We start from the raw sequence: 15,125 nt of genomic DNA on the forward strand, positions 1-15,125 counted from the left end.
GTTTAAGTAACAGCGGAGCCCAACCCATGATTCCGAGCCTGCTGAATTGGTTGGGTTGTGTCGGGGAAGGCCCAAATTAAAAAACAAATAATTAAATCATGTTAGCGTTGCCACCAATTAGAAGGTAAAAAATATCCATGTAAAATGTCCATTCTCTAATAAAAAATACTAATTTGTATATTAATCAAGAACAAAATATTCTAAAATGATATTAAAAAATATCTCATTTATTAAAATAAATGTTTTCCTTGCAAAATGTTTTCGTACATACATATTATTTTTGGGAACAAACACCCACTCAATTATTAATACAAAATTCTAAAAGGATGACTCTAGCCTATCATAGAAATTATTTGATCATGAGTGTTTGTTTGGGGAGTTTGGGAACGTAGTGCAAACCGCGTTCCTAAAAAATTTAATTTTTTCTTGTAAAAAATTAAAAAAAAATTATATTTTGGATCGTTTTGACATGCTGATCTCAAAAATGATTTTTAAAAAATAAAAAAAAATATCATTTTGATACATTTCGACACGAAAAGTTATTTGAAAAGCAACAACAACCACACTCTCAAACACCCTCTAACCCTTAAGAGTAGATTGTGAGGGGATATTGCGGAATTGGATTGAAAAAAATTTATAATGCTAAGAAAATATCTAGTAATATCCTATTAGCTAGTCTTTTTAACTCAATTTAACAAAGAAGTAAATACAAGGATGAGAGAGAACCTAGATAAAAATATTCTTATTAATTTTGATTAATTCTAAATTTGATTTTTTTTTCATGTGTCTATCTCTTTTTTAAAAGTGGTCTGGAAGAGTAATTAATAGAATATCATTAATTATTTCTTATATATTGTCATAACTCATTTTTGAGTTCTCCCTCAAATTTAACTTTTTTTCTTTTAAAATAAAAATAAAAAATAAAAGTAATAATAACAAGACGATTGACAACTTGACAAAAATAAGCTGAGAGGGTTTCAAATATGTAAAAGAATTAAGCTAAAATTTTTGGATAGAATTATGAGTCTAATCATACCCTATTATACTTAAGACTGAAAAGATAATGCAGATTCAACATCAAATTAAATGATTATTAGATGAATCCGCATAAAAATTAATTATAGGAACTTAATTAGACTTTTAATAGGCCAATTTGATTTAATCATGAGCCAAATTAAAATCTTAATTATGTTTAAGAATTAATTTGGGTCAAATTAAAAGATTTAATTAGGTGCAAGGACTTAATTATACTTTTAATGTGTCAAATTAATTTTATTAGGGACTTAATTGGTGAAAAATTAAGTTTAGAAGCTCAATCTGGGCTTAATCGAGAAATTAGGATTTTAAATTATCAAAACTCAATTTTTACAAAGTTAATTGATTGAAATCAGAGACGAAATTCTAAGAAAATCAAAGTTTAAGGTCAATTAAGGGTTAAATTGAAAAAATTCATAATCAAAGACCTTTCTAGCAAAAAAATGCTAAATTCTAACAACTCAATTTGGTTGAAAACAAGAGTAAAATTGAAGCAAATTAAAAGTTTAATGGTCATTTGAGGGTCAATTGAGGGTCAATTTGTATAAATTCAAAACTAAAAACCAAAATGAAAAAGACGCTGAAATTCAGGCTTGATATTGGAGTTCGGCGAGGGTAAAATCACATAAAATTAAAAGTTTAAAGTCAATTAGGGATGCAATTAAAAGAAATCAAAAGCTGAAAGACTAAATTGAATTTTAGTCAAATCTCTAATGAAAACCTTAAGAAAGTCAAAACAGTGTCATTTCATTTAAATGAAACGATGTGTTTTGACTAAAATGGTTTGTTTTGGTACAAAACGATGTCGTTTTGACCGACATAAAACTAAAAAAAAATGATGCCAGACGACTTGTCATTTGGCTAATGTTTATCATCTTCAAGCTTTTATACCCGAAAGACTGCTCGGGTGGCTACTTTTCTAGATGTTGGTTGCCCTTACAACAATCACGACGCTGCCCCAAAAAGGCTAACCCTATCAACCTTTAGCAGCCAAGTTTTTGCAGCTCATGATGATGACTTAAAGCCAATGGTTAAGATCCTTCCCATTTGAATCAATGGCCAAGATTGGTCCCTAATAATAGCAAGATATCCCTCTTTCACCCCTATAAATAAGAGTGGTTTTCGAGCATTGAGGGGCAAGAAAGAAAAGTGCAAAGTGAGTAAAAAAACTAGTCTTTTTCAACATTGTTCTTCCTCTCTACCACCACTTCAACCATCTTCTCTATCGTGAATCCCAGCATCTTCAGTCTCTACATCGTAACTAACAGCGACCCAACACCCTTGTAACTTTTTATTCTCACCGGCAACAAGAGCAATCTCGCTAACACCAGCTTCTTCTTTTCTTCTCAGTCACATCAACCTTTATCATCCTCACGCTAGACCTCTCATCCACAATAGCTACACCTCTCCATGCCAGGTAACCTTCTTCTCTCTTCCTTTCCCCCCCATAAATCTTCTCATGCTTCTACCATCTGCATGCAGAACATGAATTTACGTTCTGCAACAGAATAATTCACATGGTCACTGAGTTGGGCTAGCGTCCATGTGGCATGGACAGGCTGGACCAGTTGCAGCCCATCCAACACTGTTGGGCTGGGTCCAGCCTATTTTTTTTAAAAGGAAAATTTTTAAATTTTTCAAAAACCTATCTTTAAAATTTATTATGGATCCGTTGTGTGTATTTTTTAACAATTTTTTTAATATCAAACCATAGACTTACATTATATGATCCAAACTCAGTATAAAAAATATCTAATTTTCTCCAAAATTAAAAAAAAAATCCAAAAAAATCCAAAAATTAACTTTATTTAAAAAAACAACAAAAAAATATTTTGTTTTCGTGCATACAGTCAAATCCTAAAGGTTTTTTTTATGCATATTTTCTAAAAAATGTAAAATCACATTTTTATCATGTTTTAAGAAGTGTAAAATAAATATTGTAACCAATTTATGATTATTCATTAAGGTTTGGTCAAAATACCAAAAATCTCATAACAATTAGTTTGTTGTTCAAAACGTTAGGAATTAAATATACCTAGGAAATTAAATGTGATGATAAATCTGAGCCTTAGAACGGTTAGGATTTAACCCGATAATGTAGAGACTTCCTCATAAAAGAAGATTTATCTTGAATCTTAGATGAGACCAACGGATAGAAACATGACCTAGAAAAACAATCAAATAACAATGTAGATTACTTTAGGTAGGGTGTACTGGGTATAATGCATCTTCCCCTTGCACAAGTAGTCCCCTTACCCAGACTCTTACATACCATTAGATTTTCTAGTAACCATAATATTAGGTGATAACTCATGAACCCTATAATCATAACTTTATGATTAAACAAAAAAGCCCCATTTCAATTCCAGGATGTAGCCCTACCATTCGATATCGTGCACGTCACAACAAGATGACGACTCCACTAGGAAAACCTTGTTTGATTGGACCGAGCTTTGCTTGTTTATTTATTTTTGTCTGTTTAATTATAGCATATTTCTTTACTCTAACATGCATTTTATATACTCCTTATGCATCTGGTATAGAATAATACCTTCATACATCTTAATTTTTGAATAAACCGAATTCTATGTTAGGTGGGGAGTAGCAGTTTGCCTCATGACTTTCAATCGGAGTTCAGATTTGTGAAACATCCAACTATGAGCTGAGCGTTTACTCGGTAATGGTGATCACACTGTGCCTCAACCATTCCTTGTAAATCCCTATACTACTTTCATAAAAGGTGTTTATTGGGTAGATTATAGACCCTTTTTTAGACTATATAGAAAGCTTACCCCTCATATAGTAACCTAAAACCTACTTTTAGAGCATAGACTTTTTAATAATTCATTTTACATTAGGGCAAACCTAATTAAAATCCTGAACTTTGCAAGGGTTTTAATCTAAAACCATAACTTTTATGACCTTTTCTAAGTTCGGGGAGAGATCCGAGATAATACAATTAGTTGAAAGGGATTGATCAAGGATCGAGGTTGGGGAATTATTATACATGACCAAAGTACATTACTCCATGAAAAACATAAAAGAAGCTTATGTCAATGTTGAGGGTATGTAAATGAAACTTTATTTAAGCGAAAATATGAGAGAATTGCCCACCTAATAAGGATTCTAATTCAAATTTCATCAGTCGATGCCTTAATGCACTTATAGAATCTAGGTGATAGATGTTTTATTTTTGGAGATGTACAGACCCCCACCATTGAAGAGTAAACCTAGATTTTAAGTTTCCCAAATGACGCTCATAAAGCATATTTCAGACAAGGAATACAGTTGTCGGAGCTGCAAAATTATTGCATCTAAACCAAGTTGATTATTACAAGATGTTGAATGGAGGATTTAAGTGGAAGTTGATTGAGAATAAGATGAAGACGGATAAAGAAAATGGAAAGCTAAAAGAAGAAAAATACTAGGCAGTTGCTTTCGCCATCTTCGAGTTAGTTTTGTTTCCTTTAGAAGCTGCTAGGATTATCAATATTGAAATTGCCAAAGCCTTCGTTGAATATTAACGGATAAAAAATAACCTCACCTCAGCTATCTTAGCTAAAACATTCTTATCCTTAAACCATTATAGACTACATGGAAAAGGAGTGATGTGATGCAATGTTTCTTTTTTATTTATGTGGATAGTTAGTCATTTGGAGATATTAAGAGAAGTTTTTAATAATTTCTGGTGATTTAACATGAAACCCCTCGAGCTGATTTTAAGCACAGAATGGAATGAAGGCATGGGTGAAAAATGTCAAGCACTCCCTCGGAGTAATTTCAAGTGGAAAGCTTCTTAGATGGGTAGTTTGTCTTATCTTATGAGTTGTGGTGACAAAGTATAGGTTTCGTTGATTGGTTTAACTGGTTATATCAACTACTCACCCTCACTAGTAGTTAGGTAGTTTGAAGGCACATAATACATATCGAGAACTTGGAGGTTAGCCAAGTATGGGGCTTGCCATCTTTTCTAGTAATCGAATGAACTATTTGTTAGTGTATATGCCCTAAAGTAAATCAGTTTGCTACATGTGACATTGCCTTTGTTTATGCAGAATATATTTATCATTAATAAAGACATTCTTTATCTTTAATTTTATTTTTGTTTGATTAATAAGTTTAGAGTAAAGACAAAGTTATTAAAATAAAAAAAATACTTTTTAAAAGAAATTATAAAATAATTATACTTATGAGGATTCATATTACATCAAAAAATTATACTTAAATGTTCTTTATCAATGCTCTATTAAGACTCGATAGTCTATAAAACCATTGAGATTAATACATATTATGTTATTTCCTTTATGAAAAAAAATAGTTGTTCTCATAAGTTGAGATGTGAGGGGTACTTGAAACTAATATATAGGTGTTTGTCATATAACATGTACACTAAACTAACCAGTATGAGGGTTCCATATGAAAAAATCACTTGTATTTATGGAAAAACTCACGTAATAGTGTTGTAAGTGATCCTTAAACTTGAGGACATCAAGTTATCTTATATGAGGAATATTATGCTTTGATTTTAACTATACATTGCCTTAATCAAAGGTAAAAAAATGAGCAAATATTAGATATAATATAAATTATATGAAATCATTTGAGTAATTAATAAAGGATTCATTATCATATGTAAATTAGAAAAAATATTCCACCTGTTCTCAAATATTATTGATTGAGAAATCATTACCCAGAGTGGAATGAGATTTGAAAAGGGTTTCAATTTTATTCAAAGAATCAATTAATATAGTGTTGAGAACAAACATAATTTGACATAACAAACACATTTCATGCTCAAATGTATAAATCAAAACACTCTTGATAGAGGGATAATAATTACGCTAAGAAATTGATCATTAAAATGTTAAGTCAAACCACGTATGACTTTCTTGATATTTGGAGGATCATGACACATTACTAGATGTTGTATTTGCTCTTCAAATATAAATTAATTAATTTTTCAAATTGATAATAAGTTAAATTATTTAATTTATCTAATCCTATTTTATTTAAAATTATGATTTATATTTTAGTCAATATATAAGGAACCTAATAGGTCATACACATTAAAAATCTTTGGTAAGAAATTAAACTTGAATGACTAATCAAGTATAACTTGATTGTAAATAAGTTTTAGAAATTGAGAACTGAAATTTAATTTATATAGAGGATTATGATTCTAGAATTAGAAGAATCAAAGGCTAGATTACATAATTTTTTAAAATTATCATGAAATAATATACGTAATATTTTTTTAAGGGACAAAGTGATATTTTATCATTAATAAAGTTATCAGTTTTTTTTCCTATAAATAGAATATTATGTTTTATATTTTTCTCTGTATGCATATTGTACATACTCTACATATATGATTTATCCTTGTAATAGGTAAGTACCAAGTTAAGTTGACCTAAAATCCTATATTTAGACATGCTCCAGCTAGGTAACCTTGGCCAACTAATGGTCATTAAGTCCTTCCGCTTTTATCTAGGCTCACACACTTATAGTGAGCCTCTCATGTCTAGCTTTCAAAAATACATGGAAAAAAATTGGATCCAAAATGATACATGTGTACTTGTACACAAAAAATAATTGGCAAACAAGAGTTTTTTCAAGAAATGATGAGGTGTTTGGGAGTGTGGTAGCAATTATTTTTCAAAGTGTTTTTTTGCTTAGAAATGACCTAAAATATTTTTTTAATTTATTTTTAACATCAACACATCAAAACAATTTGAAAACATAAAAAAAATAAGTAAATTATTTTTTGAATTTTGACGAGCCTTCGTTTGGGCCGTAACCCCATACAAACACGAAGAAAAATAAATGTGCTAGTGGAAGATAGCGTGAATGTCTTGCAGTGAGATAGTGCAAAGGTTATATGATATTACATTAGTAAAGAAAACTCAAACTACTTTGCATGCTTGCAGTATATTAGGAGGGACCAAAGTTTTTTTTAACATAAAAAAATATTTAGGTCGCGAGAAATTATTTGACATTGTAACTAAACTCGAAAATGTGATCGGTTTTAAGATTTTTGTTTCATTAAAAAAATATTTCATTTTGATTTTTTTAAGTTAAACTATGTTTTTATCGATTGTTCGAGATGCTTTTAAACCTGTTAAGTTGATCAAGCCATATCAAGTCAATCTTAATATAGTTTAATTTTTTCTGCTAAAAAACACATTAACAACTCCTGAATATTTTTTTACATTAAAAACAAATTGATCTGACCTGTAACATAGCGTGAGCAATGATCTAGTACATAATACTAAATCATTTAGTAAAAACTAGGATACTGCCTTGTACTATGTTGTAGGTCGAACCATTTTTTTTTAACGCAAAGAAAATGTTGATGACCAAAAAAAATCCAAGGACATGGATTTAAAATTGTTTTTGACACTATGATATATTAAATCAATCTAGGTAAACCCTGATTAACTTGTCAAATCCGTGATCCAGGTCTTAAAACCATGATAACCCTATAAAAAGCAAATTGAAACCAATTAATCATATAACAAAGACTAATTTAAAATATATTTTTTTAAAAAAATATTGAGATAAAAATATATTGGATCGACCTTTATTTCATAACTTAACCTGTCAAACTCGTGATTTAGGTCATATAACTCCATTGAGTTAAATAATTTAATTTTTTTAACCTAACTATGATAAAAACTAGAGATTTTTTTAAAAAAATTAAATGATGAAATTAAAAGAAAAAAAAAAGATGATAAATTATTGGATAAATCCGGAATTTATAGCTTAATTTGATAAACCCGTGACTCAGGTCATGTACTTCATTGAGTTTTATAATTTGTTTTATAAATTCATCTTTTTGCTAAATATATGAAAACAAAAATAGAGGAATTTTTTTTATTTTTAAGATTAAATGATGTAATTGAAATTAAGAACAATTAAAGGACAAAATGTTTTTTTTTAAAAGAGGTTATGCTTAGGTGGCCTAGCACGCCTGAGCCTTAAAGAAAGAAGAACCAAGCGTGTGGGCCTCTAGCCCAAGTTTGGTGCCAAAACCCCTTATTTTTTTTTGCAAGGGTGGACAATTTTTAAAAAAAAATATAGGCGCAACGTCTCCTGTTTTACCCTAAATTCTGACCACTACTGGTGGCCAAAAAATCATAAGTACTTTAAAACCCAATTTGACCTATTTTTGCATAAAACACACTTTTTATAACATCAAAAAACTAATTTATCAAGTTAAAAAACCCAAAAAATGATTCAAGAACACAAAACCAAACTAGGTAAAAATTTTATTTTTTGGCTTTGAAATGTTGTTTTAGTCAATATTGAAGCTCAAAACAACCACCATCAAATTTTTTTTGTTGAAAGGAACTCGTTGATACTAATATCAATTTTTTTATGCCTAAAATCGATGTTAATCGACAATCTATTCTGTCTTTGCTTGAATTCGAGGAGTTTCTCTCTATTCTTTCAAATTCAAGGAATGAAAAAAAAACTTTCGGATTATAATTGATTTTTAAAAAATTATAGGGATTGTGAAGGTTGAAAGGAGAAAAGAGGAGGATAAAATGAATTTTTGAATAAAAATTTTAATTTGTAATGAAATTACTCGGTGTTTCATTTTTTATTTTTTTTTATTTTGATTTACCCCAAATTATTCCTATATTTGTATTTTGGCATATAGAGATGCAATCTAAAAAAATTAATAACAAAAAAATAGTTCTAAAGTAATTATCCTAGATGTTTGAGACTTGGAGTATATGTTATAATTTACTCACAATAATGATGTAAAATAACATCGTGGAAAAACTCACCGTAAAATTGTATGATTTATGAGTGTGTGTGTCTGTGTGTGTGTGTGTGTGTGTGTGTGTGTGGGATCAAGAAGCTAGTGTCGTGTTGCAAAACGGACTCTTTCCATTTGTCTTTTTTGTTTGTTTTATGCCTTGCCTCTCGTAATTATCTACAAGCCGGAGTGGAATGTCATCGAACCCCCAGCTTCAGCTTCTGTGTCGATCCCCTCTTTTCTTATAACCTCAATCCTCACGCTTTTTGCATGAACAGTAGAAAAAGAAAGAAACTTGTGCTTTGCAAGAACTGGTATGCTACGCTAGTTTTGCTTGATCCAAAGTAGTTTACATGAAAATTAAACTACCCCAGTTGGGAAAAACGCATGTCAATTGCCACTTTGGAAGTATCTTGGTTTCTGTGTCACGTTGAAAATGCAGTCTCAATGATTTTGTTTTCGCGGAATTTTGATGGGTTTGTGGCTATGGAATGTTGTGTTAAACAAGGTGGAGGGTTTTAGAATTTTTTTTTTTTGGTAATTTGCTGGTGGTGTAAGGTACAGATATGAATGAGAAAGTATTTTCGTCAGTTGTGGTTGCTGGGAAAGTGGTGGTGGTTGCTGTTAAGGCGTCAAAAGAGATACCAAGGAGTGCTTTGGTGTGGGCTTTGACTCATGTTGTTCAACCTGGGGACTTCATTAAATTGCTGGTTGTCATCCCTGCTCACTCTGAGAGTAATGCTCTTTCTTTCTTCCTCCCTCCCCACATAATCATTAGAAAAATTCTAATATTGATGGTTTAGCAATAAATGCCTTTTCCTTTGTTTGCTGGGCTTCATTTCATGTGATACTTAGACTAATATCTTTGTGAATAAAGGATTCTTCTTGTATGAATTTGGTGGACATGCCACAGAATTATGTTGCTAATAAATTCTGCATCACTAATATATAGCCTTTGTCCATCTTGCGATAATTTATTTCTTAACACGAGAAATAGCAGAACACAGATGATCTTCAGATTTAGATGGCTCGAAGAAAAGTTTGTTTGAGCTTAGGAACTTCATCTTGTCTTTTAAATCCTTCAATTCCAAAATTTTAGTAAAGGGAACACACGCATAACTTAGGATGTCAAATTATCTTGATTTACTAACTGTAATGTCATATCCAATATTGGTTCTTTACTTCATTTTCCGGTCTCAAGGTGTTAACAGACCTTCTAGTAAACCTACAAAAGACAGCATAGTTATATCGGACCAGCTACTTGCCAATATTGAACTTGAATTCTCAGTAATAAGCTTGACTATACATTGAATCTAATCAAACATGTTGCAATGTTGAGTTGAGGACCTGTGGTGTTTATTTTCTCACTTTCATCTGTGTCCATTTATACTGACTTCAAGGTTGACATTGGTGACCGATGTGGATGAAATATTATTTTCCAGGTAAAAAGTTGTGGGGATTCTCAAGATTAACCAGTGACTGCACTACTGGTCACTGGAAGTCCCAATCAGGAACCTGGTTGGATAAAAAAGACTATGTTTCGGATTTGTTCTCTGAAATGATGCTTCATCTCCATCATGTTTATGACCCTGAGAAGGTGCATTAATTAGTTTTTCAGAATTAAGTTTTAACATTCTCCCTTCTTGTATTGAGTCTTTTCCACCTTTTGATTTGTCTGAACAGATAAAAATCAGGGTAAAAGTTGTTTCTAGCTCATCTTCCGGAGTTGTGGCTGCTGAAGTGAAGAAGGCTCAATCTAACTGGATTATATTGGATAAGTAATAAAATGATGTAAACCTTATTTTCTTGCATGCTAAAACATGGACATTGTTTCTTGGAAAACTTTTGCATATTAGAATCATAGCTTGCAACTTCATGGTAGTTGATATCACAACAGTTATTATGAGCTTACCTCTCTGGACATTCAAAAACCTTATAGCAGAGATATTGGTGATATTTCCACTTATTCTACCTGTTCAATTAACAGCCACTCATGTTTCTTGACAGACATCTGAAGCATGAGGAGAAAAGCTGCATGGGAGAGCTAAAATGCAATGTTGTGGTTATGAAACGTTCTGGAGCAAAGGTTCTCCGTTTGAATTTGATTGGATCACCAATGATGGAACCCCAGATGCCTTTGTCATTTCCATTCAATATAGAAGAAACTTCAAAAGACTTTGACAGTAAGCATGAACAGCTAGATGTACTGAGAGGGCCATTTGTGACTCCTGCAAGTAGTCCAGAGCATGAATCATCACTGACTCCAACAGATGTTGGAACATCATCAGTGTCAAGCTCAGATCCAGGGACTTCACCATTATTTCTCTCAGAAATTTATGGGAATCAGAAGAAAGAGCATTCATATATTACTGAAGGAAATTTAAGCCTTTACGAATCTGACTCTGATTCGAATACTGAAAAGCTGGCTCCTTCATCAACAAGGTTATATTTCCAGCCATGGATGGATGACATTCTTAGTTCTAGTGGTGAACTTACAAAAAATCTGGTGGAGGGTTTCAATAGGCCAAATGATACCAATCTGGCTTCCACATATAAAAACATGCTGAAGAATTTATCTAAGCTTGACCGAGAACCTGACATTGGAGTGCTGAATTACAGGACTGATCTCAACTTAAGCAAAAGTGTTAGAAAAGCAATTTCCTTGTCCACAAATGCTCCACTTGATCCTCCTCCATTGTGTTCAGTTTGTCGACACAAGACTCCCATATTTGGAAGTCCTCCTAAGTGGTTTACTTATGCTGAACTGGAACATGCTACAGATGGATTTTCACAAGAAAATTTCTTAGCCACAGGAGGATTTGGTTCTGTTCATCGAGGAATGCTAACGAATGGCCAGGTGGTTGCTGTAAAGCAAAACAAATTGGCTAGTTCTCAAGGTGATATAGAGTTCTGCTCTGAAGTTGAGGTTTTAAGTTGTGCACAACATAGAAATGTAGTGACATTAATTGGATTCTGTGTGGAGGACGGAAGAAGATTGCTGGTTTATGAATACATTTGCAATGGCTCTTTGGATTTACATCTTTTTGGTGAGTTCTCGTACACTGAGTGCAATATCACAAGAAGTAAAATGATTTACAAAGCTCACCTGGCTTATCAATTTCCAACAATCATGGCATCACTTGGTCTGGAAATTTCCCTTGATAGACATAACAATCCCATTAGAAATGAAATGTGCTACCCTTGTTTTTATGTAATTGTAAAAATTGATTTACTAATAAATCCTCTCATTTCTGTGGGAAAGATGGTTAACAGAACTGTGTTAAATTTTTAAGGATGTGATCAAGATCTGTTGAAATGGCCTGTACGACAAAAAATCGCAGTTGGAACGGCAAGGGGGTTGAGATACCTTCATGAAGAATGTAGAGTTGGCTGTATTGTCCATCGTGATATGAGGCCGAACAATATCCTCGTCACCCATGATTTTGAACCATTAGTATGTCATGTTCTTATATGTCTCTATGACCTCATTGCTAGCTTTCTGTTGTTGATCACCATTCTTCTCATCACAGTACAGTTTTCTTCTGTTTTAATTCATGTTTCATGAAATACCTGTCATTTTTTTGCTTGTTCAATTGATGTTTGATCTGGCTTCCATTTTTTGTATGTCAGGTTGGAGATTTTGGACTGGCAAGGTGGCAGCCAAATGGAGACATTGGGGTTGAAACAAGAATAATTGGAACATTTGGGTAAGATTATACCTATTTTTTCTTTTCATCTTTTGTATCTACTAATTATTAGAAATTAAGTGCAAAATCCCTGCCTTCATTCAGGTATTTGGCTCCAGAATATGCTCAAAGAGGCCACATCACAGAAAAATCGGATATCTACTCATTCGGGGTAGTATTGGTGGAACTAATTACAGGACGGAAAGCTGTTGACATAAACCGACCCAAAGGTCAACAGTGCCTAACTGAATGGGTAGCAGTTCGAGTACTCTAGTTTTAAATATGTGAAAATCTAACATAGTGGTTAAATTCCATGAATTTTTTTATGAAGATGTTTTAACCTGTTTTGTTAAAAGACAGAATGAATTGTTCTCTGGTTTGTCTTGTCTCTTGTTAATTGCTTATGTCATTAAATCTGGAGCAGGCACGTCCACTCCTAGAAAAGCATGCTATTCATGAACTGGTTGATCCACGCTTAAGTAACTGCTATTCAGAGCCAGAGGTCCATAACATGTTGCAATGTGCCTCATCATGCATACAGCGGGATCCTCATTCAAGGCCTCGCATGTCACAGGTAATTACAAAAGTTCCAGAGAATGAACTGCATTTCTATATTGTATATCACAAGGTGCTGAGGCATTTGCTGGTTGTTTCATGTATTGAATTGCCAATACGCATCAATTTCCATTTCCATTACACGTCTTCCATTGTATCCCATAATTTTTGTGCGATGAGCAGATTTATTTCATAACCAGGTCAAAGCTTACAAATAGGAAAGAAATTGCCTGCTATTAAGCATGCATTGCCTTTGATTGAACTAGTATCACAAAACTGCTTGATGGGAGGATGCATCTGGTTAAATGATAATTAGACCACTAATTTATGGTGAGAATCACTTGCACTGGCCAACACAGAAGGCGCACCTGGCTGTTTCTTGGTGTTAGTTCCACATTGTCAAGTTAATCATTTGATTCACAACCCAGGAATGACCAACGATGACTTCTTGAACAAGCATTTTCTGTAGCCAATTCTTAATCAAGTTGAAATAAATGATTTACTGCTGAGCTGCAGACAATGCTTGAAAAGCAGCAGAAAAAGAAGTAATGAGGAAACTGATGGCATCAACTTGCAGTCTTCGTCAAAAGGAGCTTTTAGGTTAATTTGGAGCCAAATTGTGATAAAAGTTAGTTCCCTGGATGCTTCTATTAGTAGTTGGCGTACAGCATTCACTGATAAGAAGTTGCTGCAATCAATGTTCAGCCATCTGCATTCACAACTAAAATAATTCATCGTCAGACCTTGCCACTACTGGATAGTACATGTAGGAGAGTGAATGATAGAGCTTATCCAATGAACGGTGCTTCAGTTTATGTTGCTTAATTACTGTTGTTACTGCATATGATCATGCATTACTTGATAATTAACAGATAGATGTACTTACTACAAATCATATGCGCGCGCGCCCGTGTGTGTATATATTATTTTGTTTGTTTGTAAAGGTGCTCCGGATGTTGGAAGCTGGTGACATTGTCATGAATTCAACAAATCTCATAGATATTTCACAGAAAGCACCAGTGTAAGGAGGCAACAAGGAGAACGGAGGGGAAGCTAGTTTTTTGGCAGGTCATTGGAGTGGGCATTAGAGAAGAGTTCTAATTTACTACATGCCAGTTAAAACTCTTCCTTAGCTCGTCCTGATTTAAAATGAAGAACTCATTGTATTATTTTTATTTTTATTTTTATTTTTTGGATGTATAGCGGTACGCAAAGGCTGCGAAATTTGTCATGTATGTGCTATTTTCTCTAGTAATTCATTTTTATGTTCTGACTTCAGACAAGTTGGGGTGAACTCATGATATAAATGCATAAACGAGATACTCAAAATACAAGGGAGTAATATGACAAGCGCGCGCGCACACACACACGAGGTGGTGAGCGAGTAAGGCCATGTTTAGCAAGATTTTTGCAAATTAATTCAAGAAATTTTATAACTTTTGACTGTTATAAATATATTTGATTAGAAATAATTTTAAACTTAAAATTACAAAATTGAGACAAGATTCTGAGTTAATAAAATAATTGGAATCTTTAACTTTTAGTACATGAATTCTAACTAGTACATGAATTGTTAGTAGGGGTGAGCAAAAAAACCGATTAAATCGAGAAAACCAAAAAAAAAATAACCAAAAAAACCAAACAAAAAAAAACCAAATTAATCGATTAAAAAATCACAAAAAATTTTTGGTTCGGTTCGGTTTCTAAAGTCTGAAACCGATTGAACCGAACCGAACCGGTTCAACCAGCAAGCACTTAAAAAAAAAACTATAAATAGAATATTTTCTAACCCTAAAGTAACATTTACCCATTAGCCGCCCCCCTTCCCCTCCCCTCCATTCTCTGCATATCTCATTATCTCTCACTTTACTCTCCACGTTAATTTTTCTTCCCTCCCTCTACTCTCTATGAGACTTTTGTCTTGCTGTGACTTCTTCCTAGAAAGCACGGGTTCTTGAGAAAGCAGAGATTAATCAACAATGGCTTTTTTGTGAGAGATGTGTGTTTGTTTGTTTTTGTTGGATCCTGGTGGATGGAACCCCGATCCTCTCTCTTCTTTTCTTGTTGTTTCTTGTTCTTCCCCT

General features: G+C 32.8%; 1 protein-coding gene across 2 annotated transcripts; it reads left to right on the forward strand.

The window, feature by feature from the left end:
- The first annotated feature begins 8,885 nt into the window (after positions 1 to 8,885).
- LOC18100375 (inactive protein kinase SELMODRAFT_444075) lies at positions 8,886 to 14,324 on the forward strand. Of its 2 annotated transcripts, none has more exons than XM_024604445.2 (9): positions 8,886 to 9,535; positions 10,243 to 10,397; positions 10,484 to 10,578; positions 10,808 to 11,847; positions 12,094 to 12,254; positions 12,431 to 12,507; positions 12,592 to 12,739; positions 12,911 to 13,060; positions 13,558 to 13,939. In XM_024604445.2, the coding sequence occupies exons 1-9, from the start codon at positions 9,367 to 9,369 to the stop codon at positions 13,588 to 13,590; spliced, it is 2,028 nt and encodes a 675-aa protein (XP_024460213.2). In that variant the 5' UTR covers positions 8,886 to 9,366; the 3' UTR covers positions 13,591 to 13,939. The 2 variants fall into 2 exon arrangements, with proteins under 2 accessions (XP_024460213.2, XP_006381668.2); XM_006381606.3 differs by lacking the exon at positions 13,558 to 13,939 and adding an exon at positions 13,986 to 14,324 and having other exon boundaries at positions 8,888 to 9,535.
- Positions 14,325 to 15,125: the final 801 nt, after the last annotated feature.

Source organism: Populus trichocarpa, chromosome 6, assembly GCF_000002775.5.
Source record: "Populus trichocarpa isolate Nisqually-1 chromosome 6, P.trichocarpa_v4.1, whole genome shotgun sequence".
Classification (NCBI taxonomy): Eukaryota; Viridiplantae; Streptophyta; class Magnoliopsida; order Malpighiales; family Salicaceae; genus Populus; species Populus trichocarpa.